General features: G+C 40.1%; 1 protein-coding gene across 2 annotated transcripts in view; it reads right to left on the minus strand.

The window, feature by feature from the left end:
• The window catches only part of DCTN5 (dynactin subunit 5), a 40,064-nt gene extending 19,064 nt beyond the window's left edge, over positions 1-21,000 (minus strand). For both annotated transcript variants that reach the window (XM_086375307.1, XM_086375306.1), the window contains exons 1-4: positions 20,875-21,000; positions 20,018-20,086; positions 4,076-4,194; positions 1,030-1,141 (exon numbers count right to left, since the gene is read on the minus strand). In XM_086375307.1, coding sequence (XP_086231433.1) covers positions 1,030-1,141; positions 4,076-4,194; positions 20,018-20,086; positions 20,875-20,922 — 348 coding nt within the window. In that variant the 5' untranslated portion in view covers positions 20,923-21,000. The remainder of the gene's footprint in view (positions 1-1,029; positions 1,142-4,075; positions 4,195-20,017; positions 20,087-20,874) is intronic.
• Positions 21,001-21,014: the final 14 nt, after the last annotated feature.

Consider the following 21,014-nt stretch of genomic DNA (forward strand, 5'->3'; position numbering starts at 1 on the left):
CACAAATCTCACATCATTATATCAAAAAATGAGTATCTTTCTCTGTACTTTTGATGTGTATTTAATCATGGATCATACTGTGGATTATAAAAGGTTTTATTTCAACTATGTGTGAAATTAATACATGGTTATTAATAAAAGTAAATGGCTTTTAGTGAAAAAAATAAAAACAGGAGAGGGGTCTTGGTTTTCCCAGAATCTGAGGGACAAATATAAAATGTAGGAAATATTTTCCCTGAAAATTTAGGGAGTTTGCCTCTGATCATTCTCAATCAGGATGGACTCAGAAATCCTAACTGAAATCAACCTCTTCATCTAAGAAATATCAAGAAATTCAGCCTTGGAAAGCTTTGGCTGGGTTAATGTTTGGCATTAACAAACTAATGCCATGGCGCCTGTGGACCTGTGTCCTACAGGTTCTGCTGAGCGAGAGGCCCACTAGCACCTGGCAGGCCCAGCATCTTGAACCATGTGCAGCTCCTTTGACGTCATGCCCTTTGGTGACTGTGACCCCTACACATGCCAATCTCTCCCCTGAAACACTTTCTCTCCTCTTGTCTACGAACCAATTTTGATTCACCCTTCAAGATCCCCTCACCCCACCAGACTCTAAGATTCTCAAGGTGAGGTGACAGGGAGGCCACATAGTGGCATGGCTACTCACACCACCGGGGTTCAAATTCCAACTCTAGCATTTACTAGCCTTGTCAAATCCCCTAATATCAGAGGTCTTCAGTCTCCTCACCTGAAAATAGGGATAATTACAGTCTATCATCCTTGGATGGTTGTGAAGATTAAATGAAATAACCAAAGGCAAGAGTTTAACATCATATACAAAAGAGTCCATAAAGGTTAGCCATGATTACTAGTGCCTAGGAAGAATTCCAAATTTAATGACAATTCTGGTAAACTAGTAGACCAGAAAAAACTTCTACCCTGCTTGATGACAGAAGCAAAGGCCCACTGATGGGAGGGACAGGAGCTCAAAGGGGAGTGAGGCTGCTCAGCCAGCCAAGTCAGCATACTCACAATCACACAATTCTTGCCAACGTGAACATAAGAGCCAATCTGAGCTGCGTTGACCACACAATCTTCCTCAATAAAGACGTGGTCCCCAATATGTAAAGGAAAAAATGCAACGCTATAGAAGAAAGAGAACAAAGAACAGTCAAGGTGATGTACTTCTGGTCAAGGTTTATAAAACTAAAGATCATAACTGCAACTCCGTCTTGTCTTAATAAGACTGCCCCTAGCAAGGAAAGAATCCTCACGTTTGAGGAATTCTGCAACATTGAAGAAGATGCATGTGACTACTAACCGAAATCAGAAATGTTAGACTACAGAAATGTGAAGCAAATAGCAAAAAAGCAAGGGCAAGACCTTCAAAGTTAGAAAAGCTAGCATCAAATAAAAACAAATGAACGTTTTGCTCATTCCAGCCTCCTCTGAAAATGCCCACAGATCACATTTTCATTAATCTTCTCTATAATGCTTCAGGGGACTGATGTAATGTTCATGGGATATAATTCCCAACATGCTGAAAATTTATATATTGTCTGGTTTTACTGCCTGACTCTATGCTAGGAACTGGGGAATACAATGGCGAGCAAAAGGGACTTGATCCTGCCCATGAGGAGATTACAATCAGGAGAAGAGAGATTAAATAAATGATTAAATAAGTAATTAGTTACAACTGTGATAAGGGCTACAGAGGAAAAATAACACATCATGAGGGCATGACAAAAAGAGTTTATTCAGACTGGAGGTTTGGTAAAAGCTTAATTGAAAATGACATTTAAGCCAAGACTTAAGGAGTTAGTAGGGTTTCTCTAGACTTGTGACATGATTCACATTCTCCAGGACTCCTCAAATGTAACTGACAGTGGTCTGTGATCATACTTCCAAGAAATTTCAGTTCTTGGATGTAAAATATTGGGACTAGAACTAATACAAAGCAGCTGGATACTCACTGGCTCTTTCCAGTCCTGTGTTCTATTTTGTCAGAAATATTTTATCAGAGATGATACCTGTCTTCTACACACCTGTAACTTAGTTAAATCTTCCTTAGTTTATTTGCATTTTTAGTCTAGACCCCTTGGGTAACAGTGGATTCCTTAATTTTATCATAGTCTATAGCAGGCTGTCAACTCTTCAATTTTAAACTGAAAACTCTTTACTCTTCTCTGGTTCTGGTATTGAGACATACAGGGGAGGAAATCGACATTCACCTTCTATGCATGTGTTGTATTTCTGTATTTCTCATGAGGACTACTTTTTTACTTTTTATTTTATATTGGAATATAGCCAATTAACAGTTTTGTGATAGTTTCGGGTGGACAACAAAGGGACTCCGCCATACACATACATGTATCCATTCTTCCCTTAAACTCCCCTCCCATCCAGGCTGCCACATGTGGACTATTCTTACTTATACATCCCTCCAGTCACTGAAAAGACTGTTCATTTTCAGTCTTCTTCCTGGACCATATCCAGCCCAATAATGCCTTTATCAGGAGGTGGAGTCAACAATTCCAGCAGAGCACCAGTTACTGTATGAAATCATGAAAAGGTTTTCTGGCTCCCCCTCAAGCACCTTCTGAACTCATGAGCAAAAGTTTTCATTCGAATTTCGTATGATATACAATGACTCCCTGCTCCAATTCTTGTATGTAATGAAATCCTCGAGTCCAGCATCACTACAAGAAATGCAGACGACTCCTGCATGATATATATCCGAGTATTATTGTCTGAATCAACTGCCCTCTTCTGTTCCTCCCTAGCCATGCCCATACCCCAGGGTCAGCAGTACCCTAGTACACAGTGGCTATCCTGTTGCAGCGTTATATGCTATAGTAGCTGTTGAGTCAGTAATTTCTACCACAAGGTGGTGGTGATTGCTGTTGCTTGAACTGAGGTGTAGCTCATTTTATATAAGTTTCAGGCATACAACATAGTAGTTCACAATTTTAGAGGTTTATAAAATATTATCTATATTCCCTGTGCTGTATAATATATCCTTGTTGCTTATTTATTTTATATGCAGTAGTCTGTACTTAATCCCCATCCCCTATCTCACTCCTCACCCTCCCGCTGGTAACCACTAGATTGTTCTATACACCTGTGAATCTCTCTTTTTTGTTACATTCACTTGTTTGTTTTATTTCTAACACTAGGTTTTGAGACCCCATTTTATCCATATTTTATATGCCCAGATTATAACCTAGTGACTGGCGTAAGGAAAACACTCAATAAATGATTGTTGAATTATTGGATGGGAAGCAGATGGTGCCATGGGTAGGAGCCAGGAGAGCAAGCAGAGAGGGAGGCAAAGAGAATACTCCATATCAAGCATAGAGGGCAGTCTTCCTGCCCTGCCCACAATTTTTCTTTGACAATCCTTATTCCCACTGAGAGATCAGTCAGCCTGACTTGACCATACCCTCTGGGTCAAAGCTGTTTGTAGACTAGGGGTGGGCACCTAACTGCAAACTAAGCCAATCAGATTCACTCTAACCAAAGATTTTGTTAATAGGACAATTTAAAATCTCTGATTGGTATTTAGGCTGGAAACCTCAAAGAAGACGTGATATAATTAAAGGGCTGAGGCAGCAAAGTTGGCTCCAGGAGAAAAGTGGGAAGATACAGCAGGAAGAAAAAAGAGGGAAGAAGAAGTACAGAGAGAAGGACAGATAAGAAACTGTCTCAGTGGTAGAGTAGCAGACAGACAGAATAGTGGTCTTTATTTTGGCAAGCTGTCCAGCTCCAGGTTCCAGTCCCTTGTGAAACCTGGCCCCCTTTTTCTACCCTGAAACTCCATCAAATACACCTGTGTCTGTTTAATCAGAAGCCCACCCCCCCCGCACCCCGCCCCTGTTTTTGCCAGCTTAAGTGGATTGTTTCTGGCAACTAACCACCAACTAGACTAAGACAACTGCCACCAGTTGTGCTCATTATGGTGTGTTCTCAGTGTTCCAAAAAGTATAGACCCGCTCCTTCTCCCATGACTCCACACATGCATTTCACCACCAGAAGCAGCATCTTGCTCAAGACCGAAACAAATGATTAAATTACATACCCTTTGCTGAATTTCTTGAATGGTGGCCTTATGACACTCCGACTTTTTACAACACAATGACGTCCAACTCTTACATTTGCCAGATCGCCTCGGATAATACAGTCATTCATCACAATGGTCTATAAAACAAAGCAGCACATTTTAAAAATGTATTTTAATTGGAGGATAATTACTTTACCACAATGTGTCGCTTTCTACTGTACAACAACGTGAATCAGCTCTAAGCATACATACATTCCTTCCCTCTTGAGCCTCCCTGCCACGCTCAAAATCGTACCTCTCTAGGTCATCACGGAGCACCAAGCTGAGCTCCCTGTGTTATAGAGCAGTTTCCCGCTAGCTAGCTATTTTACAGATCGTAGTGTATGTCAATGCTACTCTTCCAATTTATCTCACCCTCTCCTTCCCCCATGTCTACAAGTCTGTTCTCTACATCTGTGTCTCTATGCCTACCCTGCAAATAGACTCATCAGTACCATTTTTCTAAAGTCTATATATATGCATTAATATATGCTATTTGTTTTTTTCTTTCTGACTTACTTCACTCTGTATGACAGAATCTAGGTACATCCATCTCACTACAATTGACTCAATTTTGCTCCTTTTTATAGCTGAGTAATATTCCATTATATAAATATATACCACAACTTCTTTATCCATTCATCTGTTGATGGACATCCAGGTTGCTTCCATGTCCTGGCTATTGTAAACAGTGCTACAATGAAAACTGGGATACATGTGTCTTTTTGAATTATGGTTTTCTCAAGGTATATGCCCAAGTGGATTGCTGGGTCATATGACAGTTTTATTCCTAGCTTTTAAAGGAACTTCCATGTTATTCTCCATAGTGGCTGTATCATTTTATTTTCCCACCAACAGTGCAAGAGGGATTACTTTTTCCCACATCCTTTCCAACATTTATTATTTGTAGATTTTTGGATGATGGCCATTCTGACTGGGGTGAGGTGATACTTCGGTGTTGTTTTGATTTGCAGTTCTCTAATAATGAATGGTTTGCTTGGAGACAAACAGAGATCATTCTGTCGTTTTTGAGACTGCCTCCAAGTACTGCATTTCAGACTCTTTTGTTGACTATGAGGGGATAATCCATTTCTTCTGAGGGGTTCTTGCCCACAGTAGTAGATATAATGGTCATCTGAATTAAATTCACCGATTCCTATTCATTTTAGTTCAGTGATTCCTAAAATGTCAGTGTTCACTCGCCATCTCCCGCTTGACCAATTTATCTTGATTCATGGACCTAACATTCCAAGTTCCTATGCAGTATTGTTCTTTACAGCACTGGACTTCACTTTCAGTACCAGGCCCACCCACATCTTAGCGCTGTTTCCACTTTGGCCCAGCCCCTTCATTCTTTATAGAGCTGTTCCTCTGCTCTTCCCTAGTAGCACACTGGACATCTGCCAACCTGGGGAGCTCATCTTCTGGTGTCATATCTTTTTGCCTTTTCATTGTGTTTACATCCAGCATTACAGTAATCCAAGTCTATGCCCCAATCACTATGCCAAAGAAGCTGAAGTTGAACAGTTCTATAAAGATCTACAACATCTTCTAGAACTAACACCAAAATGATGTCCTATTCATTATAGAGGACTGGAATGCAAAAGTAGGAAACCAAGAGATACCTGGATTAACAGGCTTTGGCTTTGTAATACAAAATGAAGCAGGGCAATGGTTAACAGAGTTTTGCCAAGAGAAGGCACTGCTCATAGCAAACACCCTCTTTCAACAACACAAGCGACGACTCTACACATGGACATCACCAGATGATGGTCAGTACCGAAGTCAGACTGATTATATTCTTTGCAGCTGAAGTTGCAAGCCAGAGAAGCTCTGTACAGTCAGCAAAAACAAGACCTGGAGCTTTCTGTGGCTTGGATCATCAGCTCCTTACTACAAAATTCAGGCTCAAGTTGAAGAAAATAGGGAAAACCACTAGGCCATTCAGGTATGACCTTTATCAAATTCCTTATGATTATGCAGTGGAGGTGATGAATAGATTCAAAGGATTAGATCTCGTAAACAGAGTACCTGAAGAACTATGGATGGAGGTTTGTAACACTGTACATGAGGTGGTGACCAAAACCATCCCCAAGAAAAAGAAATGCAAGAAGGCAAAGTGGTTGTCTGAGGAGGTCTTACAAATAGCTGAGAAAAGAAGAGAGGCAAAAGGCAAAGGAGAAAAGGAAAAATATACCCAACTGAAGGCAGAGTTTCAGAGAATAGCAAGGAGAGATGAGAAAGCTTTCTTAAGCAAACAGTGCAAAGAAATAGAGGAAAATGATAGAATGGCAAAGACTAGAGATTGCTTCAAGAAAACTGGAGATAACAATGGAACATTTCCTGGAAAGATGGGCACAATAAACAACAGAAATGGCAAAGACCTAACAAAAGCAGAAGAGATTAAGAACAGGGGGCAAGAATACACAGAAGAACTGTACAAAAAAGGCCTTAGTGACCTGGATAATCATGATAGTGCGGTCACTCACCTAGAGCCAACATCCTGGAGTGTAAAGTCAAGTGGGCCTTAGGAAGCATTAACTACCAACAAAGCTAGTGGAGGTGATGGAATTCCAGTTGAGCTCTTTAAAATTCTAAAAGATGATGCTGTCAAAGTACTGCACTCAATATGTTAACAAATTTGGAAAATTCAGCAGTGGCCACAGGACTGGAAAAGGTCTGTTTTCATTCCAATATCAAAGAAAGGCAAAGCCAAAGAAAGTTCAAATTATCATACAATTGCATTCACTTTCACATGTCAGCAAGATTAGGCTCAAAATCCTTCAAGCTAAGCTTCAGCAGTATGCGAACCGAGAACTTCGAGATGTACAAGCTGGATTTAGAAAACACAGAAGAACCAGAGATCAAATTTTCAACATCCGTGGCTCATAGAAAAAGCAAGGGAATTCCAAAGAGCATCTACTTCTGCTTTATTGACTACACTAAAGCCTTTGACTATGTGGATCACAACCAACTCGAAAATTCTTCAAGAGATGGGAATACCAGACCACTTTACCTGCCTCCTGAGAAACCTGCATATAGGTCAAGAAGCAATAGTTGGATCCGGACATGGAACAACAGACTGGTTCCAAAGTCGGAAAGGAGTACGTCAAGGCTGTATACTGTCACCCTGCTTATTTAACTTATATGCAAAGTACATCATGAGAAATGCCAGGCTGGATTACTCACAAGCTGGAATCAAGATTGCTGAGAGTTAAATTAACAACCTCAGATATGCAGTTGATACCCCTTTAATGGCAGAAAACAAAGAGAAACTAAAGCACCTCTTGATGAAGGTGAAAGAGGAGTGCAAAAGCTGGCTTAAAACTCAACATTTAAAAAAAGAAGATCATAGCATCCAGTCCCATCACTTCATGGCAAATAGATGGGGGGAAAAGTGGCTTGGGCTCCAAAATTACTGTGGACAGTGAAACTAAAAGACTCTTGCTCCTTGGAAGAAAATCTATGACAAACTAGACAGTGTATTAAAAAGCAGAGACATCACTTTGCCGACAAGATCTGTATAGTCAAAGCTATGGTTTTTCCAGTAGTCATCTATGGATATGAGAGTTGGACCATAAAGAAGGCTGAGCACCAAAGAACTGATGTTTTTCAACTGTGATGTTACAGAAGACTCTTGAGATTCAACTGGACAGCAAGAAGATCAAATCAGTCAATCCTAAAGGAAATAAATTCTGAGTATTTGTTGGAAGGACTGATACTGAAGCCCCAGTACTTTGGCCACTTGAAGCGAACAGCAGACTCATTAGAAAAGACCTTGATGCTGGGAAGGATTGACAGCAAGAGGAGGAGGAGGCAACAGAGGATGAGATAGTTGGATGGCATCACTAACTCAATGGACATACGTTTGAGCAAACTGAGGGATAGAGTGATGGCCAAAGAAGCCTGGCATGCTGCAGTTCATGGGGTTGCAAAGAACTAGATACAACTTAGTGACTGAATAACAATAATGAGTGATGTTGAGCATCTTTCCTTCTGTTTGTTGGCCATCTTTGTGTCTTCTTTGCAGGAATGTCTGTTTAGGTCTTCCGCCCCATTTTTTGATTGGGTTGTTTTTCTGATAGTGAGCTGCACGAGCTGGTTGTATATTTTGGAAATAAATCTTTTGTCAGTTGCTTTGGTTGCAATTATTTTCTCCCATTCTGAGGGTTGTCTTTTTATCTTGTTTACAGTTTCCTTTGCTGTGCAGAAGCTGTTAAGTTTAATTAGGTCTCATCTGCTTATTTTTGTTTTTATTTCCATTGCTCTAGGAGTGGGGGGTCAAAGAGGAAACAAAGCATATTTTACATAGCCTAAAACATAACAAAAGAGTAGGAAACAAGACACTGAGAGTTATGCTATACTCCACTGAATCACATGTTCTGTCAAAAGGGAAAACTTTTTAAGGTGAAGAGAACTGCCTTCATAATGTTGACTAAAGTTTTTCCAAGATGTTCCCAGTACCTCACAAGCTTTGCCCTTATAATTCCATGAATAGGATTCAATGGATGGACAAACATTTGTTGAGAATACCTGCAGCAGACCTGGCCTATGCACCTTCTCAGATGCACTCATTCCACCTGCCCTCCTGCCTTGGCTGCTTGCTCAGGGAAACTCACAGCTGCCCCCACCTTTGTCTAATCTCCTAACACTACTCACTGCCTCCAGCTTCATGTTCTCAGGGTGAATCCACTGACGTTCTTTTTCCTTTCCCAATTTCTGGACTCAGATTAAATGCTTCACTTCAGGATGTGACACATGGCTTCCCTAGACATTGCCAGGAGGGACTGAATAACATAATTAATTAATTATGGGGGGATTATTAATTTCTCCCAGAAATTGGGGGGAATTAATGCCCCATATTTGGTAAAGAGTAGGCATTCTTGAAGTGTCTGTTGAATAAATAAGGTTAAAAAGTGCATGAGAGGCTTCCCTGGTGGTCCAGTGGTTAAGAATCCACCTTGAAGTACAAAGGACACCAGTTCATTCTCTGGTCCAGAAAGATCCCACATGCTGCAGAGCAACTAAGCCCATGTGACACAACTACTGAGCCAGCAGCACTCTAGAGTCCACAAGCCACAACTACTGAGCCCACATGCCTAGAGCCTGTGCTCCGCAACTGGAGAAGCCACTGAAATGAGAAGCCCACGTACCACAACCAGAAAGTAGTCCCCACTCATTACAACTAGAGAAAGCCCACATCAGCAGTGAAGACTCACCATAACCAAAAAATAAAATAAATAAGAAAAAAATCTAAAAAGAGTGCATGTGGCTGGGGTTGCAGCTGAGAAAGTAAGCAAGGACCAGATCATGAGGAATTACATATGCTGATTATAGAAGTTTACACTTTTCCATAGAGGATATAAGGAATCAATGAAAGATTTTAAGCAAAGGATTAACACAACTGAATCTTCATTTTAGAAATATTACTCAGGAAGCAGAGCCAACTCATTGGAAAAGACCCTGATGCTGGGAAAGACTGAAGGCAAAGGGAGAAGAGGGCAGGCGAGGATGAGATGGTTGGATAGCAGCACCGATTCAATGGACATAAACTTGGATGAACTCTGGGAGATGCTTAGGGATAGAGAGGCCTGGAGTGCTGCAGTCCATGGGGTCGCAAAGAGTCAGACATGACTTAGCAACTGAACAACAACAACAAAATTACACTTGCAATTTGCTTCAAAATATTCCACTCTGAAACTGGTTTGAATTTGGCACGTGAGTACAGAGACGAAAGAAGAACGCCAGAATACCGCTAACTGTAAAAGCCGGTGAATAAACACATACGGCCTCATTCTGCGTTTTCTCTACTGTCCCAAAGTTCCAAATAACACTGCTCATCTATACAAAGTAATGAGGGAGTTCCTTGGTGGTAGTAGTTAGGATTCCAGGTTTTCTTTGCCGCGGCCTATCCTACAAGCCATACGGCGCAGCAAAAAAAAAAAAAAAAAGTTTAAAAATAACCAACTATTGGGTTGGCCAATAAGTTCATTTGGGTTTTCCCACAGGATGTAACAGAAGAACCCAAATGAACTTGTTGGCCAACCCAATACTAATCCTTGAATATATCCAATGACATGGATAAATCTCAAAAACATTATGCCGAGTGAAAGAAGCCTGACTCCCAAAATAGTACATGATTCCAATTATAGGAAACTCTAGAAAATGAAAAACTAATCTATATTAGTTTTACACAGGTTACCCAGGTGGCTTGACTGCAGAGAGGCAGAAGAATTAGAGTGATGGGAATATTTTATATCATGATTGTGGTACTAGTTGCTGAGATGTCCACATCAGCCAAAACTCATCCAACTGCATATTTAAAATGGGTACATTTTATTGTACATAATACACCTAAATAAAAATTATTTTTAATATTCCATTATAAAATATTTAAAAAGAAAAAAAAGAGATTCTATACGACTTGGTCATTGTTCAGATGTTGGGCAAGAAAAAGAGAATCTAGGATGAGGTGAGCAATTCTGGGGATTTGGTGATAAATTCAATTTTGAAATGTGGAGTTTGAGGGTCCTATGGGATGACCAACAGGCAGCTGTTAATAAAGGTCTGGGGCCCAAGACAGAGGGTCAGGGTAGAGAGGTAGATGGAAATACCTCAAATATATGTGAATTTAGATAAATCACTGGCCGGAACACCAGGCTCTGAGAAGATACTAAAAATGAAATGCACTCACACCTGAAAGAGCTAACCAATCTGACCTGCATATGTTCAGCCTATAAAACCCCTATCTGTAAAAAGAAACTTTCACATCTGCTGCTGATTGTAAAGTATTACACTTCCTCTTGGTTTTTGTTTCTTTTTGGCCGAGCCTCACAGCTTGTGGGATATTAGTTCCCTGATCAGATACTGCACCCTGGCCCCAGTAGTGAAAATGCTGAGTCCTAACCACTGGTCCCTTCTTCACGGATCACTGCCTTGTCATGGTGAAGGGGCTTGTGTAACCCAATGAAGCTATGAGCCATGCCATGTAGGGCCCCCCAAGACAGAAGGGTCATAGTGGAGAGTTCTGACAAAATGTGATCCATTGGAGGGAATGGCAAACCACTCCAGTATACTTCCTGTTTATATCTCATGAACTGTCTAAAAAGACAAAAAGATGTAACACTGAAAGATGAGTCCCCCACATTGGAAGGTGTCCAATTTGCTACTGGGAAAGAGTGGAAGACAACTACCAGAAATAATGAAGCCGCTGGGCCAAAGCAGAAACAATGCTCAGTTGTGGATGTGTCTGGTGATGAAAGCAAAATCCAATGTTGCATAGGAACCTGGAACATTAGGCCCATGAATCAAGGTAAACTGGACACGGTCAGGCAGGAGATGATAAGAATAAACATCGACATCTTAGGAATCACTGAACTAAAATGGACTGGAAAGGGTGAATTTAATTCAGATGACTATTATATCTACTACTGTGGACAAGAATCCCTTAGAAAAAATGGAGTAGTCTTCATAATCAACAAGAGTCCAAAATGCAGTACTTGGATACAACCTCAAAAATGACAGAATGATCTCGGTTCATTTCCAAGGCAAGTCATTCAACATCACAGTAATTCAAATCTATGCCCCTACCACCAATGCCGAAGAACCTTAAGGTAATCAGTTCTAAATCCCATGGACGGAGGAGCCTGGTAGGCTGCAGTCTATGAGGTCGCTAAGAGTCGGACACGACTAAGCAACTTCACTTTCACTTTTCACTTTCATGCATTGGAGAAGGAAATGGCAACCCACTCCAGTGTTCTTGCCTGGAGAATCCCAGGGACAGCGGAGCCTGATGGGCTGCCATCTATGGGGTCACACACAGTCGGACACGACTGAAGTGACTTAGCATAGCATGAAGACCTCCTAGAACTAACATCAAAAAAAAGATGTTCTATTCATCAATGGGGATTGGGATGCAAAAGTAGGAAGTCAAGAGATACCCAGAGTAACAGACAAGTTTGGCTTTGGAATACAGAATGAAGCAGGGCAAAGGCTAACTGAATTCTGCTAAGAGAATGCACTGGTTACAGGAAGCACCCTTATCCAACAATACAAGAGATGACTTTACACATGGATATCACCAAATGGTCAATGTCAAAATCAAACTGATTACGTTTTTTTGTAGCCAAAGATGGAGAAGCTATATAAAGTCAGCAAAAACAAGACCTAGAGCTGACTGTGGCTCAGATCATCAGCTTCTCACAGCAAAATTCAGGCTTAAACTAAAGAGAGTGGGGAAAACCACTAGGCCAGCCAGGTATGACTTACATCAAATCCCCTATGAATATGCAGTGGAGGTGACAAACAGATTCAAGGGATTAGATCTAGGAAACAGTGTGCCTGAAGGACTATGGACAAAGGTCCATAATATTGCACAGGATGCAGCAAACAAAACCATCCCAAAGAAAAAAAAGCAAGAAGGCAAAGAGGTTATCTGAGGAGGCTTTACAAATAGCTGAAGAAAGAAGTGAAAGTACATCCAATTAAACACAGAGTTCCAAAGAATAACAAGGAGAGACAAGAAGGCCTTCTTCAATGAACAGTGCATAAAAATAAGAGGAAAACAACTGAAGGGGAAAGACTAGTGATCTCCTCAGGAAAATCAGAAATATCAAGGGACTATTTTGTCCAAAGACAGGCACAATAAAGGACAGAAATGGTAGAAACCTAGTAAATGCTGAAGAGATCAAGAACAGATGGAAAGAATACATGGAAGAACTGTACAAAAAAGATCTTAATGAACCTGATAACTACAATGATGTGCTCAGTCACCCAGAGCCAGATATTCTAGAATGTGAAGTCAAGCGGGCGCAATGGCACCCCACTCCAGTACTGTTGCCTGGAAAATCCCATGGATGGAGGAGCCTGGTAGGCTGCAGTCCATGGGGTCGCACAGAGTCGGACATGACTGAAGCGACGCAGCAGCAGCAGCAGCAGCAGCAGCTGTTAATAAAACTGTGGATGCGATGGAATTCCAGTAGAGCTATTCAAAACCCTAAAGGATGATGATATCAAAGTGTTGCACTCAGTTCAGTTCAGTCGCTCAGTCGTGTCCGACTCTTTGCGACCCCATGAACTGCAGCACACCAGGCCTCCCTGTCCATCACCAACTCCCGGAGTCCACCCAAACCCATGTCCATCAAGTCGGTGATGCCATCCAACCATCTCATCCTCTGTCGTCCCCTTCTCCTCCTGCCCTCAATCCTTCCCAGAATCAGGGTCTTTTCAAATGAGTCAGCTCTTTGCATCAGGGGGCCAAAGTATTGGAGTTTCAGCTTCAGCATCAGTCCTTTCAATGAACACCCAGGACTGATCTCTTTTAGGATGGACTGGTTGGATCTTCTTGCAGTCCAAGGGACTCTCAAGAGTCTTCTCCAACACCACAGTTCAAAAGCATCAATTCTTCGGCACTCAGCTTTCTTTATAGTCCAACTCTTACATCCATACATGACCACTGGAAAAACCATTGCCTTGACTAGACAGATCTTTGTTGACAAAGTAATGTCTCTGCTTTTCAATATGCCATCTAGGTTGGTCATAACTTTCCTTCCAAGTGTTGCACTCAATATGTCAGCAAATCTGGAAGACCCAGCAATGGCCACAGGACTGGAAAAGGTCAATCCTCATCCCAATTCCCAAAAAGGGTAGTACTAAAGAATGTTCTAACCATCGGACAATTGCACTCATCTCCCACGATAGTAAGGTCATACTTAAAACTGTGCCTGCTAGGCTTCAGCATCATGTGAACCAAGAACTTCCAGATGTTCAAACTGGGTTTAGAAAAGGCAGAGGAGCCAGAGATCAAAATGCCAACATTCACTGAATCATTGAGAAAGCAAGGGAATTCCAGAAAAACATCTACCTCTGTTTCATTAACTATGCTAAAGCCTTTAACTATGCAAATCATAACAAACTGTGGAAAGCATGGGAATACCAAACCATCTTATTAGTCTCATGAAAAACCTATATGCAGATCAAGAAGCAACAGTTAGAACCCAATAAGGAACAAGTGGTTGGTTCAGGATTGAGAAATAAGTATGACAGGGCTGTCTGCTACCACCCTGTTTCTTTAACCTATACGCTGAACACATCATGAGAAATACTGGGTTGGATGAATAACAATCTAGAAATAAGACTGCTGAGAGAAATATCAACAACCTCAGACATGTGGATGATACCACTCTAATGGCAGAAAGTGAGGAGGCTAAAGAGCCTCTTGATGAGCATGAAGGAGGAAAGTGAAAGAGCTGGCTTAAAGCTAAATATTAAAAAAAACTAAGACCATGGCATCTGGCCCCATTCAGATCAGATCAGATCAGATCAGTCCCTCAGTCGTGTCCGACTCTTTGCGACCCCATTACTGCCTGACAAATAGAAGGTGAAAAGGTGAAAGTAGTGACAGATTTCCTCTTCTTGGGCTCCCAAATCACTGAGGATGGTGACTGAAATCAGAAGACGACTGCTTGTCAGCAGGAAAGCTATGACAAACCTAGACAGTGTGTTGAAAAGCAGAGACATTACTCTGCCGACAAAGGTCCGTATAGTTAAGGCTATGGTCTTTTGCAGTGGTCACGTATGGATGTGACAGCCGGACAGTAAAGAAGGCAGAGCACCAAAGAACTGATGTCTTTGAATTGTGGTGCTGGAGAAGACTCCTGAGAGTCCCTTGGATAGCAAAGAGACCAAACTGGTCAATCTTAAGGGAAATCAACCCTAAATACTCATGGGAAGGACTGATGCCGAAGCTAAAGCAGTATTTTGGCCACCTGATGCGAACAGCTGACTCACTGGAGTCTCTGATGCTGGGAAAGATTGAGGGCAGGAGAAGAGGGTGTCAGAGGATGAGATGGCTGGATGGCATCACTGATGCAATGGTCATGAACTTGGGCAAACTTCAGGAGATGGTGAGGGACGGGGATCTGGCGTGCTACAGTCTATGGGGTCGCAAAGAGTCAAACACAATGGGGCGACTGAACAACCACCACCACCACCACTCCTCTGCTAGAGAATTCCTCTCTTGGTTTTAAAAGCTATCTTCTTTAAAAAAAAAAAAAAAAAAAAAAAGCTATCTTCTTCAACCTTAGAGAGATGTCTATTTCTAGTACATAATTCTTTCATCTAAGATTTTTAATTTACTTCAATCATTGTTTTCTGCTTGTGTTTCCATCTACAATCAGAGAAAATTACTTCTTTTTCTTTTAGAAGAAAGCAGAGTATCAAGAGTTCTGAGTATCTGGTAATGGCCATTACTGTTTCATTGTGTTTTAAATAAAGACAACAATCTTAATTTGGAAATAAAGAAAATCCATATAAGTCCCTCAGTCAGCCTAAATTACATTCGCACTGAAGAAGCAAACACAAAAAACATAAGAAGGAAATGATATCACAGATGGTCAAAGAGATTGAGCAAGAGGAATTCAAATTCTGGTTCCTATCTCAGAAGAACGGAGCTAAAGAGAAGTCAGATGAAAAATAGGGGCAAAAGGGTGTTAAAATGAAAGGAAGTGCCTTAAAAGACCTTAAAGGGAGAAAAACAGTGCTAAAGCAGAGTTCACTGAACTCAACAAGGACAAGGCAGAGGTGGCAAGCTGGAGATCTAAGGTTGCATCTAGAAACCATTTTGTTTAGCCCTTTAGTCATTTTTATCATTTAAACTAGAGGCTATTTAAATAGTAGGGTATTTTACATTTTTTTTAAAATCCAGACTTCCAGTGTGGGACAGTTAGAAGCTCTGGAAGTATATGTCTGCATTCCCATGTAGCAACAACAATCCACTTGAGCTTAGCTAGGTCCTGCATTCTCCAATTCACCAGGACCCACCACTCTCTCTGGTTTATACTAGTCCTCTTTATTCATATAAACCCTGTTTCTCCCTGCAGGCACTGGGACACCTGATATAAGGGCTTAGGAAAACAGAAATGTCTAGGTTCTGAAAGGGACAGGGGCTGCGGAAAAACAAAACAAAACAAAAGATTGTTCATAATAACAAAACGCTGGAAACAAAATAACTATCCACCCATCAGATCAGATCAGATCAGATCAGTCACTCAGTCCTGTCTGACTCTTTGCGATCCCATGAATCACAGCACGCCAGGCCTCCCTGTCCATCACCAACTCCCGGAGTTCACTCAGACTCACGTCCATCGAGTCAGTGATGCCATCCAGCCATCTCATCCTCTGTCGTCCCCTTCTCCTCCTGCCCCCAATCCCTCCCAGCATCAGAGTCTTTTCCAATGAGTCAACTCTTCGCATGAGGTGGCCAAAGTACTGGAGTTTCAGCTTTAGCATCATTCCTTCCAAAGAAATCCCAGGGCTGATCTCCTTCAGAATGGACTGGTTGGATCTCCTTGCAGTCCAAGGGACTCTCAAGAGTCTTCTCCAACACCACAGTTCCAAAGCATCAATTCTTCGGCGCTCAGCCTTCTTCACAGTCCAACTCTCACATCCATACATGACCACTGGAAAAACCATAGCCTTGACTAGATGAACCTTTGTTGGCAAAGTAATGTCTCTGCTTTTGAATATGCTATCTAGGTTGGTCATAACTTTCCTTCCTCAGCAATCAATGCAAAGAAATAGAGGAAAACAACAGAATGGGAAAGACTAGGGATCTCTTCAAGAAAATCAGAGATACCAAAGGAACATTTCATGCAAAGATGAGCTCGATAAAAGGACAGAAATGGTATGGACCTAACAGAAGCAGAAGATATTAAGAAGAATACACAGAAGAACTGTACAAAATTGTACAAAAAAGATCTTCACGACCCAGATAATCACGATGGTGTGATCACTGACCTAGAGCCAGACATCCTGGAATGTGAAGTCAAGTGGGCCTTAGAAAGCATCCACCTATAGAAGAGGGGATAAATGGAATTGTACACAACAGTGAAAATGCATAAATCACAATGAATCTTAGAAACAGGAGTTGAGAACAATGTTACTTAGTAAGTGTAATGTCATCATTACAATAATTGAGTGTAATAATAGTAAGTCACAGAAAACCAAGTACAGCTGAACAAAATATATTATTTAGAAATACATATGTATATGGTGGGGCTTCCCAGGTGGTGCTAGTAGTAAAGAACCCAGAAGCCAATGCAGGAGACATAAGAGATGCAGGTTTGATCCCTGGGTCAGGAAGATCCCATGGAGGGATCACTCCAGTATCTTGCCTGGAGAATCCCATGGACAGAGGAGCCAGGTGTGCTACAGTCCATACTGTCACAAAGAGTTGGACACGACTAAAGTGACTTAGCACGCATACATGCATGTATATGGCAAAAAAAAAGTTTTCGAAAAATAAAGAATTTGTAAGACAAAAAATTCAGAATAGCGCTATCCTCTTGGAAGGAGGAAAGAAATAAGAGAGAAACTTCAGGTTGTACTGTATTATTATGCATTGATTATGTTCCAGTTATTCAGCTGGGTGGTGGGTTCATGGTGTTGATGCAATTTTTATGCTTCATAACATATATATCATACATCAGTCTCCTGTGTGCACCAAATATTGCCAAATAAAACACCTTTCACAAAAGAAATAGAAGATCCCAGATAACCAAAACAATCTTGAAAGGAAGACTCATCTTTCCTGATTATAAGATTTTCTACAAGGCTACAGTAATGATTAAGTACAGATGATTTCCTGTAAGGATGACTAGACCATTCAATGGGGAAAGAACAATCTCTTCAACAAATGGTGCTGGGACAAGTAAATTTCCACACAGTAAGAATTAATTAAATAGGATCCAATTTCACATTATATGCAAAAATTAATTAAGTTTAATTTAAACAAAAAATTAGCTTAAAATGAATCGAGACCATTTCAATAAAAGTGTTAAAATCACAAACTCTTAGAAGAAATCACAGGAGTAAATCTTCATGATCTTGGGTTTGGTAAGGATTTTTAGATATATGACATCAAAAACTTAAGCAACAAAAGAAAAAAATAGATAAACTGGACTTCATCAAAATTAAAAACTCCTGTGCATCAAAGAACATTATCAAGAAAGTAAACACAATCTATAGAATGGTAGAAAATATTTGCAATCATAAATCTGATAAAGATTTAATATGGACAACATATAAAGAAATACAACTCAACAACAAAAAGGCAACACAGTTTTAAAATGGTCAAAGGACTGAATAGACTTTTGCCCTCAGATGTGCAAATGGCCAATCAGATGAAAGATGCACATCATCATTAGACAATAGGGAAATGCAAATCACACTACTGTATACAAAAGATAACTAATAAGAACCTACTATACAGCACAGGGAATCTATTCAGTACTCTGTAATGACCTATACAGGAACGGAGTCTAGAAGAAAATGGATATATGTATACGTATGGCTGATTCACTTTGATGTACAGCATAAATTAATACATTGTAAATTAACGATACACCGATAAAAAATGAACTTTAAAAAAACACAATGAAATACCTTTCATACTCACATCCAAGAAAAAGAGAAAATAACATGTTTGTGAGGATATGGAGAAACCGGTACTCTCTTGCATTGCCATGGGATTGTAAAATGGTGCAACTTGACAGTTCTTCAGAAAGCTAAAAAATGGAACTACCATATGACCCAGCCACCTCACCTCTAGGTATATACAAAAATAATTGAAAATAGCAACTCAAATAGATCTTTGCATGCCAATGTTCATGGCAGCATTACTCACAAAAGCAGAATGGTAGAAACAATCCAAACGTTCATCAACAGATGAATAGATAAGATGTACATAGACACAGTGGAGTATTATTCAGTCATCAAAAGAATAAAATTCTTATACATGGATGTGTCTTTAAAATATAGTACTAAGTGCGATAAGCCAGTCCAAAGAATGACAAGTAGTGTATAATTCCACTTAAATGACATATCTAGAATAGGCACATTCATAGAGACAGAAAGTGGATTGAGGTTACCAGGGCCTGGGAGAAGGGAATCAGAGCTGTTCCTTACAGAGTTTTTGTTTGGGTGATGAAAAAAGTCTAGAAATAGATATAGTGGTGATGACTGCACAACACTGTGGAGTTTTAAGTATATGATTAAATTAATTACAAATTAATTTTGTATTAATTTGTCATTAATTACATTAATGTCATACAAATGTCAATGAATCATACACTTAAAACTCCACATACTTGCTAATGAGTCAGATGGAGTTAATTCAATTTTCTAATTTGGTGCAGAAACAGTGCATCTATAATTATTAATTATATTTAACTACCAAACTATATTTCCATTAAATCTCATGGTATAGAGACAGTAATAGAGACAGTAATTGTGTCTGTACTGAAAATATCTGTGATCTTTTGACTATAGTGAAATTATTTTACCTCTCGAAGTTAGAGATTTAATATTTCAAGGAAAATTGAGTGTTCCTAATGGCAGGAAGAAACTATGGACTTCAGTTTTTGTCAAGCTCAAATATACCTTGATATTTTCTCTGGTTCTTAAGTGTTCTAAGCCTTTCACATTCCATTTTTCAAAAGGATTTCATATTTCAGTTATCTTTCCTAATTCTCAAATTAAGAGTTTTGATTAATAATGAACCATTAATTAGTAAACGGATAATTATATCAGTATCACTTTAGTTTTTACAATAAAATTTATGTTTTGTGTCCTGTAATGTAGAACACACTACAATACTATATAATAATTTCAGTTCTGGGTGATGAAAAAAAAGCCATTGTATTTTATTCCTGACATAACAGGAAAAAGGCTTTCTGCTGCGTCCATTTACTGAATCTTTTTTTGTATCCAATAAATCCAAGTTGGAGAATTCTTTTTAAAACAGAATTTTAGAATGTACATCAATAAATAGGAGACATGGCAACATTTCATCTGCCTTGCTGATTTGATAATGAGTGGAAAGAAAGCAGAAATATGCATCTTGGGGCTGACTCTGTCCCTTACCTTGCCATTAAGAACAATGTTCTGACTTCCACACAACACAGACTGGCGACTAACTTTGTTCCCAGATGCCTGAAAGAAAACAGAGGTGAGCAAAATCAGTGGATTCTAGGCTACAAATTTCCACCAAGAAAGCTCATATTGCAGAGAACAGGACTTGAGATGGGTGAAGTCTGCAATGGAATGAGTCCAGAATATCAAAAATGCAAGGATGAATCAGGAAACTAGGGATTCAAGGAACAGATCCAGAAGTTGTATGTGGTACATACATAGGCTAGCAGCAGCAGACATGAATTGAGTCTCATTTCTATACTTCAGTTTTACAGACCTAAAACCAGGATAATGACTTTACCAATATCAGAGTTGTGAGAATTCAATGAAAAGATAAGAGTAATGCTGATTGAGCACTAAACCCATTTTGAGCAATTTACATACATCATGTATTGACTATTAAAAAAAAAAACGAATTAAAAAAAACACAAAAAAAACAAAAACAAAAAACGAATAATAGTCCTCAGCACATAGTAATAAATCACCACATATTAGTTTAACAAAAAAAAAATTTTTTTTTTTTTTACAAGGCCTGAAGCCCAGAGCTGTAATCAGTATCAGAATGAATGAGACTTGTCCTGCTTTCTGGAAGGCATTTTATCTCTACGAGGAAATCAGGAGTAGATTAAAATAAAAAAAAGCCTAAACTGACCATGCAAGGAATAAATAACAAAACGAGACTATACGTGAACTCTCATTAGGTAATCTCGGACTAACGCCGAAAGAACCAGGGGTGGGGCAGAGACAGGACGGAGGCCTCAGAGAACGCAGGCTTGGAGAGGGGAGGGCAGATGTCTGGACACGCGCACCGTTTCGATGTACTCGGACTTGTTGTAGAGCAGCTCGCCCAACTCCATGACCACCAACTTCTAAGCCCAGCTCTGGCTCCTGTCAAAGTCCGTCCGCCGGTCTTTCTGACTGGAACTCAGGCAACTTCCGGCGGCTCCAC

The sequence above is a fragment of the Bos grunniens genome, chromosome 25, assembly GCF_055505025.1.
Source record: "Bos grunniens cultivar Pamir isolate PY7600 chromosome 25, Bosgru_T2T1.0, whole genome shotgun sequence".
NCBI classification, from domain to species: Eukaryota; Metazoa; Chordata; class Mammalia; order Artiodactyla; family Bovidae; genus Bos; species Bos grunniens.